Here is a 12,784-nt window from a genome sequence, read left to right as displayed (position 1 = left end):
TTCTTTAATTAAAAAAAAAACACGAATTTGTCAATGTTTATAGATTAAGCGTCTCTATCTAAGAAAAAATAAATACAGTTCTTGTGCATGACTTTTCTTAAAGACTTCCTTAAAAAGTTAAAAATAAAATCATCATAAAAAGTTAGATTTGTTTGGGAAAAGTTTGTAAAGTATTGCCTTTAATAAATTTAATATTGAATTAGAATATCTGCATTTTATTTTATTATTGAATTTTATTTTTACAGTTAAAATTTAGGTGGATTCATAAAGTGATTTTGTTTAAAACTTGAGAAGGTGAGAATCTACATCTTACCTATAAATATCATATAAGGGTATAAATTTAGATCTCACTAAGAGTAAATGTTGACTCAGTGAGTGAATACACTCTCACTTTGAATCACCTTTTCAAATCCTTGATAGAATCATTTTTTTGGACCTAATACTAAATTAATTAAAAGATTTATTTACAATTAACAGACTACAAATTATAATTTTTTCGTGAATGAGTTCGACATCCCCTAAACAACATTCAAAATATAAAATAAATCCAAATCATTACTGCCTAATCTAAATATATTGTTAAAAGACAAGTTCAAATAATAGATTTAAAAAAAAGCTTTAAAAATCCAAATATCATGCAAATTCTTAAAAAAAAAAAATATCCATAAATGATTATTGATTATCCAACTCCCCTCGAACCGATGAGATAGCTTCGCTGTCTTGTCCGGTCCGGTAATGCTTACACCACTTGTCCCCCTCCATGCAATGCAAGCTTTTTATCTTTCTATAATTATAATTTATCTTCTTTTTTGCTTAAAATATACGCTCCAACTTGTCTGCTTTTATTACTTTACTAGATCTACGCTAGCCGCCCACCACCCAAGGCCACCGCCATGGATCCACCACCCTCCTCGCCCCCTAAGCTACGGCTAATGTGTAGCTACGGCGGCCGTATCATCCCACGTCCACAAACCAAATCGTTCTACTATTCTGGCGGTGAAAACCGCTTGATCACCATCCCCACCGCCGACAACACCCCCCTTACTCTTTCTTCCTTCGCCACCCACCTCTCCACCTTCCTCCGCCTCGCCACCCCATTTGTTCTCAAATACCAACTTCCAGATCACGACCTTGACTCGCTCATTTCCATCTCAACCGATGATGATCTCCAAATCATGTTGGAAGAGCACAAGAGACTCTCCTCTAGTTCTACTGCCTTACCTTCACGAATCAGACTTTTCCTTTTTCCCGTTGGTAGTGGCGATAAAGCTGAGTTGACTCATCCAAAACGAGAGAGTTGGTTTGTTGATGCTTTGAGGAGTGCAAGAGTGGGGTTTGGAGGTGAAAGTGGTGAACAAGCTGAGTCTATTCTTTTGGAAACTTCTTCTTCCTTTGGTTCTACTTCTTCTTCGCTTTCTTTGTCGAGTTTGCCTCCAATTAAACCCTCACCAGATTCAATACCAAGGTATTGTAAACAAATTTGGGTCTTTCTTTATGTATGGAAAGAGAGGAATTTTGTAGTGTAAATGTGCATTTTCTTTTTATTGTTTTATAGAGCTTTTGGTGATTTCTATTGTTTGGATTCGTGTTGACTGATAAATAAGGGTTTGAATGACATGCTCAAAGTTCAAACAGAAGGAATTTGAACTTGGGAATCAGATTTCTAACTGGAAAAATCTATGCTTAAATCTTGTTGGGATAGGATGCAACTTTGATCATAGTTAAGTTTATTTCAATAGAACTGAAAAATTCCATACTTTTTACTTCCTTTGATTGTTAAATTTTTGTTTTATCATTCCAACAGCGATGAATGTGTTGGGAGTGCTGTTTCTAATGTGCAGACTGGAACTTTTCAAGACCAAGTTGGCCCCATTTCTGCAATAGACAATAAGCTTTGTTCTAACCCTTTTCAAGCAGACAAGAAAATGGCTGATCCTTCCTCTGGGATTGAGATGCATAAACCGATCCATGCATCCGGGTTTCCGGTAAATCTGATGCATTTACCCCCCCAGCAAACACAAGTAATTCATGAGGATACCCGTTACGTGCAGCCGAACATGCCTGGGATGCAGCCCGTTACATCATATTACCCAGTCTATTATCCGGTGCCACAGCAGCAGCTGCAGCACCATCTCCATTATCAGTCGAATCAGCGTCGTCCAATGTATTATTTCCCTGTCGCACCGGCTCAGCCCTATAATGTACCTGTGCAACATAGTATGGTTCATGCAACGGGTATTGGTGTTGGTCAGCCCCAAGCTTATCCAAATGCTTCATTGGTTCCAACACAAATGGTTTTCAAGGAGGTTGCAGCAGTACCTCAACCTGCAGCTGAGTTAACCTCACAACAATGCCAAAAGATTCCCGCAGGACACCAACTTATTAATGTACCGCATACTGAAACCGAAACCAGGCATGCAGGTGCTCAAGTTCAACACCAACCTCAATCATTTGGTGTTGCTGCTGGTGAAACTGCAAATTACGCTAACAAACTTGATGATGACCCTGCTCGAGTCCAAATATACAAATCTCAACCACCCCCACCCATGTTGCCTTCACAGTATCAAACCATGACCAAAGCCACGACATTGCTTTTGTCCGAAGCTCTGGCAAAGTTGCATACAGAAAACGCTGAACAACAGATTACAACATCAGAACCATAATATTGATTCTCCATCTGGGGAAACAGTTTTGGTAGTGAAACTTTGTCTGCCATATAAGTAGACAAATTTGGTGGTCCTCTTAACTTATTTCTTTTGTTCCTCGTTTTGTTCATTTGTTTGTTTTATTTGTTTTTCTTTGATGTTGAAATTATAGTGTTTCCAAACAAAGTGTTATATGGTTGAATTGTCTCTCCTGATCTTGTTGTTAAAAGTGTAACATTTGTTTATGTAATCTTACTAATGGAATGGAGATTTTGTTATAAATGTTCAATATTTGTCTATTTCTTTGATTAAAAAAACTGTAAAGAGAAAGCTGGAAATCTGAACTTTTGCCTGTATGTAGTTATTAACTATTCAAATTACAATTATCATTTGCAATGTTGGGCGTGGTGTGTGGGCTTTATTACATATCTTGGTGCAATGGTTACGACCTGGATCTCAGGTCATTTGCTAGCTAAAACTGCAATTAGTCGCTTACCAACCTCTACATCTGCTATGATTTAGACTATTCAAATTGTTCTTTGTCTTCATTGCTTATGAATTCATGGATTATATGATAAGAGTATGCTTAATTCTTTCAAATCTTTTAAGGGTCTTTGGAGAACTGTATTGTTATATCGATATATTTTCATATTTGGGTTATATCGATATATTTTCATATTCAGATACGTACTGAACAGATGCTGGATGCAAATAGTCAAAGAAAAATGAGTTGGATTAATATAGTGCCCAGCTGTTTTCCCATCATTTTGGCCAACAGTCATCCTGACTTATTTTCCGGAGATAGGAACCAAAGCAACCCAATTCCATGCCATCTGCGATTTGCCGCTTTCACCTTTTACAACCTCTGGACCTCTCCATGAGGGCGGTCCTTTCTTACCTTATGTACTCTTAATTTCTTTCTTTTAACTTTTTTCGAACTATTATTCGTACCGAATACTCATTTTAGATATATGAATAAGAGAATATAATTTTTATTTTTTATTTTTTTAAATACATAAAAGAACTTATAAAAATCTTATCATACTTGAGCCTGACACGATCATATGCAACACTCACATCTGAGTTGAGCAATGTAGTTTGATGTGAATAGAGCAACATAGTTTAGTGGCTAAAACTTAAATCCTTTTGAGGCAAAGAAGTATGTTCTCATTCAGACTTCTGAAGTAACCAAAACCGGTTCCACAGGTAGTAGCTTACTTTAAATTTGAGTTTATGTAGTTTGCCCCTAAACTTGTCAAAAATACATAATTGGTATCTGAACTTTTTTTACCTATTTGGTACTTAAATTTGTATTTTATCGTCTTAATTGGTACATCTACACTAACACTGTTAATTTGTGCTAATGTAGTGCTATTGGCCAATTCAATGGGGACACATGACAACCTTTCAATATGACACATAGCAAACATAATTTAAAAAATTAAAAATCTTTTAAAACATATAAATTAATTTTAAAAAGCATACTTTTTTAGACAAGTTCAAGTACTAACTAGTATTTTTGGACAAGTTCAGGGGCAAACTATATATTAACCCTTAAAAAATTAAGACGGTTAAGGGTGTGTGACAAATTTCAAATTTAAGTACCAACTAAGTAAAATTCAGATACCAACTAAATATTTTTAGACAAGTTCAGGAAACCTACATATTAACCCTTAAAATTTTGTTGTATAACTTTTATTCTAACCTGCGATTCTTGTTTCCTAATAATAGCTGAAACCTATTTTTTTTGCACTTGGGCATGAACTTTGAACACGGCTTCGTTCAAAATCTTTTTCCTGTATTTTGAGGTTCTTTTGGACGATTAAGTATTTGTACCAGTGCATCGGACACACGTATTTGAAGAAAATTTCGCAGTCAGAATATAGGTCGATAAACATAGGTAGTTATTGTTTCCATTCTCTGCTTTGTAGTTTTTGCATACTTATCCAGCACACAATTTGGCCATTTCATAGAATTTTCAAACATGAATCATTTTATCTTATAAGCCATTGTTCAGGGACTAATGCTGCAAATGAAAAGAAACAATGATTAGCTTTATTTCTTTGGGAATTCCCTAATTAATTTGTGGTTCATGATCATAGTGTGTTGTTTGTACGCTTCATGGCTTTGATACTGCTTGGATGTAGAGTAGGACAGAACACTGTCCGTCAATCTAAGAGAATGTACTTTGCTGTGATGCTGAACTGTTGTAGGGTTGCTGAGTTCAGTTTTCAGATATCTTACTCGAAGCAACGCAGCATTTCATCACTACAAAAAAACTGCTTATGTTCATAGTAACAAATAAATATTTATTCTGCTAATGTTCATAGTAAGTGATGAATCCATCCTTCTAAGAGAAATGAAATTAATATTTTACATGTATGGGAATTTGTCCGAAATATGTCAAAAAAAAAAAAAAAAACAGTTCAGCTCTCTCTCTGATCCAATCGATGGTATCAATTTATTATGAAGTCAATTTCTCGAGACTATAACTCACAAACCTCATTGAAGGTCTTCTATCTGGACTCTTATGGATGCAGGCCAGTGCAAGCTTGAGTATGGCGGTTATGTTGTCTTCCTCAACCCAACTATGAGCTAAGGAGGGATCAATGATGAACGACAGTGGCTTCCTTTCATCGATCCCGAGTTGAATCCATTGAACCAAATCCATCTCCGAAGAACCTACTTGAATGCTTGGCAACTTTCCAGAGATCATCTCCAGTGATATCACTCCAAATGAGTACACATCCCATTTCTGTGATGGTTTCGTGTCATTCAAGGCTTCCGGTGCTCGGTAATACGATCCGTTCGAAGATGAATTCATCGGTGTTAACTCGAATGGAGAGCTTTGTTGTGGTGTCCAAATTGCCATCTGTTGTTCCACCTGAAATTCAGGTGATTCCTCGGTTATGTTGGCGAGGCGACTGAGTCCGAAATCGGAAATACGAGGCTCCATATCCTCTCCAAGAAGAATGTTGCTCGGCTTCAGATTTCCATGGACGTACCTTTTCGGACTGAATTCGTGTAAGAAGGCTAATCCCTTGGCTATTCCTTTCATGATTTTTACTCGAACTGGCCACAAAAGCGGTTTAAAGTTCACAATTCCGGATTTCCCTGCTTAGATTTAAATGTTAGAACGATTATCATGGAGATTCCTAGAACATGGAAAATATTTGCAGAATTTTAGTAAGTTACCATGAATTGCAGCAGCAAGATCTCCTTTGGTTATGTAATCATATATGAGCAGCTTCTCATCATCCGAACAACAATAAGCTCGAAGGTTAACTATGTTCGGATGCCTGATTTTCCCAATCGCTTCAACTTCAGTTTGAAACTCCTTGAGTCTTTGTCCACCTCCGTCTCCAAGTCTTCTCACCACCACAGCTAGTCCGTTGTCGAGCACCACTTTATATAGAATCCCACTTGAACTCTTCCCCAGGAGAAAAGCAGATGCTTTAAGAAGTTGTTCAAGATCAAAGTCGACCTCGGTGTCTAATGGAACAAAGTTGCACTGCTCCATGTTTTCTGATAGAGTGTCATTGTCTCTTCTCGCAAAGCAGAATATGTCCCTGCCAATCATCAGTTTCTCTTCGAAACGATAGCCAGTGACTTTCCGAACTCCGTTGCAGACATAGGCCTGCTTGTACCAATAAGAGAACATGAATCCAATGAAGCAGAGTCCTACCATCACACCTGCAATGGTTTTAATCACCCTACCGCCTTCCCCACGCTTTATTGATCTCTGAATTGGCTTAATAGGAAATGGCTTATTGGATGAATGACACGGAATTTTCAATGGTAATCCACAAAGCGAGTTGCCTATGAAAGCTGTTGGCCCTGCATTTCCTAAAGCACCATTCTGCGGTATCGGACCGGTAAGATTATTGTAACTGAGATCGATATATACTTGCTCAGGGAGGCTTCCTAGGCTAGCTGGAATCTCACCAGTGAAGAAATTGTGAGACAGATCGAGAGTACCGTGCAAATTCGATAAGTTTCCGATGTCACCAGGGATTGAACCGTCAAATCTGTTGTAAGAAAGATTGAGGTTCTGAAGGCTAACCAAACTGTTTCCAAATCCCTCGGGGAGTGAGCCGTTGAAATAGTTTTGACTGAGAACAAGTGTAGTTAATTTCTTGCATTGAACTATAGACGAAGGTACCGAGCCATTGAATAAATTCCGTGAAACATCAAAGGTCTGTAGGTTCTTAACGTTCCCGACTTGGGACGGAAGCGGTCCGTATAAGGAATTACCTGAAACTACCAAGCTCTTCAGCCTAGTTGCACCAAAGAGCTCGGTAGGTAACGTTCCGCGAAATGAGTTGTTCTCGAGGTTAACATGACGAATCGAGGAGAGGTTTGAGAGTGCAGGAGACAGGTAACCAGATAGTCCGATGTTGGGAACGATAAGAGCATGAACTTTCTGATTTCTACATGAAACTCCATGCCAAGAACATGGATTCGGATCTGATGAGTTCCAGTTGATGAGATAGCTTCCGGTGTCATTGTCGAGGGATTGTTTGAAGGATAAAAGAGCAAGAGCTTCATCATTTAGAGCAGATAAGTGAGGGTTGTGATTGCATACAAGGAGAATCAACAAAAACAACAATGGATTCATCAGGTATAAAGTTTAAGGTATTTGAAAGATTTACAGAAGAAATGTTAGTTTCATCATATTAAATACACCCATTTTACGAAAGAAAATGAGTTGTAATTTGTTCAAGTGTTGACTGGGGAAAACCTAAATCATATAGATTGTTTTTCTGTCACACACGCTGTTATATTTATTCAATTACGGTTCAAAAAACATGTAGTTGCGATAATATGATTCATATATTCTAAAAAGAAGATATGTTTGACATTAGTAGGGTTATGATTTTATCTTTTACCATGCGCAAACTCGAAAACGATGTAGTATAGCTTTTAATAAATGACTTGGTCAATCTTAGTTCGATATATATTAATGATTTGATGAAAAGGGAAGAGATTATTGAAGGCAAAGCGTGATTGCAGGCGATGATAATTGCATGAACATGGCGCTGAATGTGCTTTTGGAACATTGATATTGGAGTTGTCTTCGGTAGGGACCGCCTTCATCACTTTTTCAACTTTTGATTTCTCCCATCTTTAGCTGCATTTTGACATTTTAGTGCCAAATCCACTTCTCTTAAATTAATATTTTTTATTTTAATTTAATTATAAAATTGATGCATTGATATAAAAATATTTTTAAATAATAAAATTGGTTATTCCAATGACAAAATGAGGATCTTAAAATTTTTCGACCAGGACTTCATTCAATTTAATCGATAAATTTTGGATCATATGCTTAATTTGTTTACAATTTAATTTTTATTTAATGTTGAATAATTTTTATTTAATTTTCGATTTATAAAATGAAAATTTATAATTATTTGAATTTATTTAAATTTTATAATGTAAAATAAACTTGTTTTTGAAAATTTAAAGAAAATGCCTTTTTCTGAAAATGAAAATACTACAAATTAACCAAAATTAAATAATAAAAAAACTAAATCTAACCAAATCGTTAATTCCACCATCAAGTTTGAGTAACTTGAGTAAAATATGACCCTGACTAGATAATTTTAAAAGAAAACATGAAATTATATATATATATATATATAAACAATCTGATAGATCAGATTAAACACAATTGTTTAGGCTAGATTTTCGGACACTTTGGATTGTCTTGTTTGAAAAGACTAACTGAATTTCAAGATTTCATCACTGTTCATAAATTACAGATGGGATTGGCAAAATTACTAATAAATGTCAATTTAAAAAAATATATATAAAAAATCATCGTTTTTAATATTATCTAGAAATAGACTGAGGTCAAATACATTTTTAGAAAGTAGTGTATATCAAACACATTTTCTTTTAATAATTTAGTTTATTTAGTCTAATCTTAACATGCTAAAGTCTTTCCTTCAGTCCTCCCAAGTTCAAAACGATTAATTTTAATAACTTTATTATAGATTTTGATTATATTTTTATTTGATATAATACTTTGAACTAACTATAATCTCTACTCAACTTATAAATAAGTGAATAATGTGTTTCAACGCACTCAAACCCAAATCCTCTTGCATTAGTAACAATACTTATGCTACTTGAATTAAGACTCAACCGACTCATCCCTTAGATATTTTATTTTTATTTTTTAAGAAAAAAAGCATGTTTCAAGCTTTTTCTTTTTAAATTAATATTTTAATTAATAAATATATTATTTTTAATCAATAAACACATTTTAAGTTTATTTTATTTTATTTTTAATTCATATTTTCAATTAATATTTTTTATTTATATAGATAAAATAATAAATATGTAACTATAAAATAAATTTTTTTACCTATATCATTATTTTAAATATATTTTATTTTTTAAAATCAACTTTTTATATTTTTATATGTCAAATATTAATTTTTGTAATGTAGATTATGCGTATAACAAATTTTAATATTATAAAATCAAATAATTATTTTAAATATCATTATTTTTATATGTGAATTATTTCAATAAATTATTTCAAATACACTTACAAAAGTATATAATACTAAAATTTAGCATACCCATAATATGGATGAAAAATAAATATTTCACATATAAAATTATATATAAAGAAAAATATATAAAAAATTAGTTGATTTTTTAAAATAAAATATATCTACCATAATAATATATATAGTTATATATTTTATTATAGAATTACATATTTATTATTTTGTCTATATAAATAAAGAAATTATTAATTAAAATATGAATTAAAAACTTAAAAATAATATGTATATTAATTAAAAATTTTAAAAGAGTTCGAAACAACATGCTTTAAATAAAAGTACAAAATTATTATTTTGTCTCTACAAATAAAGAATTTATTAATTGAAAACATGAATTAAAAATAAAATAAAATAAAATAATCTTAAAAATATGTTTGTTAACTAAAATTTAAAAATAACATGTTTATTAATTAAAACTATTAATTAAAATTAAAAAGAAGAAGAAGAAGAAGCAGCTTGAAACATGCTTTAAAAATAAAACCAGGATGAGATTTGAACCTAGTTCCATTAGGGAAAAATCTAGGCATTTTACCACTTCGCCCAAAAAGTTCCAACTTACTTAAAAGAATATGTTTGGTATGAAATTATTTCAAAAGCACATCTCGTGTTTTTTCCTTAAAAACTGTTTAAAATAGCATTTACTAATAATTTTACCTATGGGATTTTACATTTTATTTTGGCTCCCCCTGGTCTTGATTATCAGTAATCAATTCAAGATATCATCATTTTTTTTTTTGTGTGTGTAGATGTGAATTTAGGTACCTATATACATATATATCCCAAGTGATTCCTATCTTAAAAAGTCAAAGACGACATTGTTAAAAAAATATTTGTAATTGGATAATTCATTTCCTTTCAAAATAAGTGTACAATAATATTGAATTAACGATAGATAATCAAAATAAAAATAGTTTTTAGTATAAATGCTTAAAATAAAAATATTTTTTATCACAGAGTTTGAAATGAAAAAATTTATTTTCAATGCTCAAAATGAAAATTTATAAAAATTTAGTAATGAATTATTTAATTTAACCTAAAAATTAACCTAAATTTGAATTTATTAAAAGATATATATACGATAATTAAAATTTTAAGTATAACCCTAACTTGGTAAAAGCATCGTTGTACTATTAACCTATATAAATGAGGATAGTTAAGAAAGAAAGAAAAATAATAAAACAACAAATTGCAATACCAATTATTTTACCGATACGACATCATCAAAGATGCTCCAAAGATTAAAGGAGACTCAATTATTCATTCCCCCACATATATATATATATATATATTAAGGAATAAATAAGAGTTCAACCCAATAATAAAACTATAGATTAACTATTAAAAATCGTCAGTAGGGTCTGTGCTAACTATTATCACCTGTTAACGAGGCTTGTACTAACCATTTTAACTTGTTAACGAGCTTAAATTAACTATTATAACCCGTTAGTGGGGCTGATGATAATTTCCATTTGTCAATCAAATACAACACATTAAACTCATTTATCTACATTACTTCCATAAAAATTATAGGGATAAATTACCAAATAATACATGAATTTTAGTTTAATGTGCAATTATATACATGAAGTTTGATTTTATGTAATTTTATATATAAAATTTTGAATTCATCCAATTCTTATAAAATATTAACACAATTATTAATATAACATCATTTTATATTTATATATTGCATACATAAATAATTATAAGGATAAATCAAAGTTAATATATAATTTTAAATTTATCTTAAAATTACCAATAGAATAAAACAACGAGGTTATACTTACCTCTTTCCCTTTGTAGTTTAGCTGTTCAAGAAGAAAATTACAAAACTTATCCAAGATTACTTAAATATAACATAATTTAAACAAAGGCATTTAAAGATGAATTATGAAAGTGATTTTAAAAGATTATAGCTGGAGTTATATAAAACATGAAATCCAGAATCACCCTTGATGCAAAAATTTTGTAATCACTATTGATGTTATTATTAAACAATATACACCTGAGACAAAATTTCCTTCTCTTCTATTTTATATATATATATATATATATATATATTCTTTATAATCACCTTTAATCTCTTATAATTTGTAGAAAAAATAAAAATTAAATAGGTTACCCAAAGTGGTCATAATAAAACATGAGAAATTTCTAGATTATTTAATTTTTTAATTTAAATCCAAATATAGAACAACAAAAAGATACACATTTTTTAGTCACAAAATATTTTACTCACATTTTCTATTTGTAATTTGGATGTGGTTCGCCATTCGTAGCCATAAGAAAGAAAGCAAAAGCATGAGATTTCTTTTTCTATTGGTTCTGGGTTGAACAAGGCTTATAAAGTATGCCAAAATCCTCCCATTCTTGAAGTTCTTTTTACCATTTAAGCTCATGATTAAACACCCATTACAATTTACAAAGAAAGCTCAAACATAATATAATTATAAAATAATATAAACTTACGGGTATTACAAATATAATATTAGTCAATTTAAAATGTCCCATAACAAATAAAATGGTTTTTTTTTTTTGCTTAAGAAAGGAAAAAGAATGACCAATGAAATAAAATATTTCAATATAGAGTAATATAAAAAGAAAATGAGTAAAATCAAGGTTTTAATTAAAATATTTGTAGAAACAGAGGGCTGGAAGAGCAATTATTTTGCTCGAAATTTCAAAATCCCAAACAAATTTAAAATGACAGGGATCATCAAAATTTTCAGCTCTGAGTAAAAATGTAAAAAAACTAAATCGCATAATTTGAAAAATGCTGAAGCCCCAAAATGGTAAATAAGTCATGATAAAAAAAAAATGAACGAACACTGGGAACGGGCCAGGTCAACGCACGGAGCCTCTTTCTTGCAACTATAATATATATATATACATTTGAATTCAATTTATTAAGGGGTAAAGTATCAAAATACCCATTTTTGTGTCTCAAGTTATATTTTAGTTATTTACGTTTGAAATGTTACGTTTAGTCACATATGTTAATTTTTGTTAATAGTGTAACGGTAAGCTAACATGACAAGTTAAATCATCATTTTAAACGAAAATTTTAAATTAAATTATACAATTGGTCCCTATATTTTTTGTTTTGAGCAATTTAATTTTTTTTTTCTTTTATGTTCTTTGAACTCTTCTCTTTTTTTTCATTCTCTTTTCCTCCTATTTTCATCCATTCTCCATTTCTTTTAACATAATTTTTCTATATTTTCCATTTGTTAAAATTAGTCTCTATATATTTTTGAACAATTTAATTTTTTTCTTTTTATTTCTTTCTATCTCTTCTCATATTCTTCACTGGAGAAACTTAATCTTTGCCTACCAAATAAACCACCAAATAAACCAAGTCCTTATTTCTTTCACATGATTCCTAAATTGAATTTCACTCAAAACAAAATATCGATAATTCTTAATCAAATCTCGATTAGAATATAACCTATTTTTTAAACTAAAATGGGATCAAACTAATCAATATAAAAACTATATTCTTAATCAAATCTAAACATAAATTAAATTCTTTATATTCAAAACAAAATTTTTCCGTTT

General features: G+C 31.3%; 2 protein-coding genes across 2 annotated transcripts; one reads left to right on the top strand and one right to left on the bottom strand.

Annotated features, from left to right (window-relative positions):
- The first annotated feature begins 618 nt into the window (after positions 1-618).
- On the top strand, positions 619-2,934 carry LOC108450081 (uncharacterized). Its single transcript, XM_017747528.2, has 2 exons — positions 619-1,465; positions 1,805-2,934. Exons 1-2 carry the CDS (start codon positions 894-896, stop codon positions 2,661-2,663), a joined length of 1,431 nt encoding a protein of 476 aa, XP_017603017.1. The 5' UTR covers positions 619-893; the 3' UTR covers positions 2,664-2,934.
- Positions 2,935-4,928: 1,994 nt separating this feature from the next.
- LOC108452777 (receptor protein kinase-like protein ZAR1) lies at positions 4,929-7,510 on the bottom strand. The gene is made up of 2 exons (XM_017750568.2): positions 5,841-7,510; positions 4,929-5,759 (listed from the first exon to the last, which is right to left on the bottom strand). Exons 1-2 carry the CDS (start codon positions 7,261-7,263, stop codon positions 5,110-5,112), a joined length of 2,073 nt encoding a protein of 690 aa, XP_017606057.1. The 5' UTR covers positions 7,264-7,510; the 3' UTR covers positions 4,929-5,109.
- Positions 7,511-12,784: the final 5,274 nt, after the last annotated feature.

The sequence above is a fragment of the Gossypium arboreum genome, chromosome 11 (assembly GCF_025698485.1).
Source record: "Gossypium arboreum isolate Shixiya-1 chromosome 11, ASM2569848v2, whole genome shotgun sequence".
NCBI lineage: Eukaryota > Viridiplantae > Streptophyta > Magnoliopsida > Malvales > Malvaceae > Gossypium > Gossypium arboreum.
Note: the sequence above shows the minus strand (reverse complement) of the source record. Positions and strands in the feature narration are given on the sequence as shown.

Bases quoted from the DNA above. Each gene is read 5' to 3' on its own strand.
- LOC108450081 (XM_017747528.2), top strand. From the start codon at position 894: ATGGATCCACCACCCTCCTCGCCCCCTAAGCTACGGCTAATGTGTAGC. The intron at 1,466-1,804 runs GTATTGTAAACA...TCATTCCAACAG, and splicing joins TCACCAGATTCAATACCAAG to CGATGAATGTGTTGGGAGTG.
- LOC108452777 (XM_017750568.2), bottom strand. From the start codon at position 7,263: ATGAATCCATTGTTGTTTTTGTTGATTCTCCTTGTATGCAATCACAAC. The intron at 5,760-5,840 runs GTAACTTACTAA...AAATCTAAGCAG, and splicing joins TCTTGCTGCTGCAATTCATG to GGAAATCCGGAATTGTGAAC.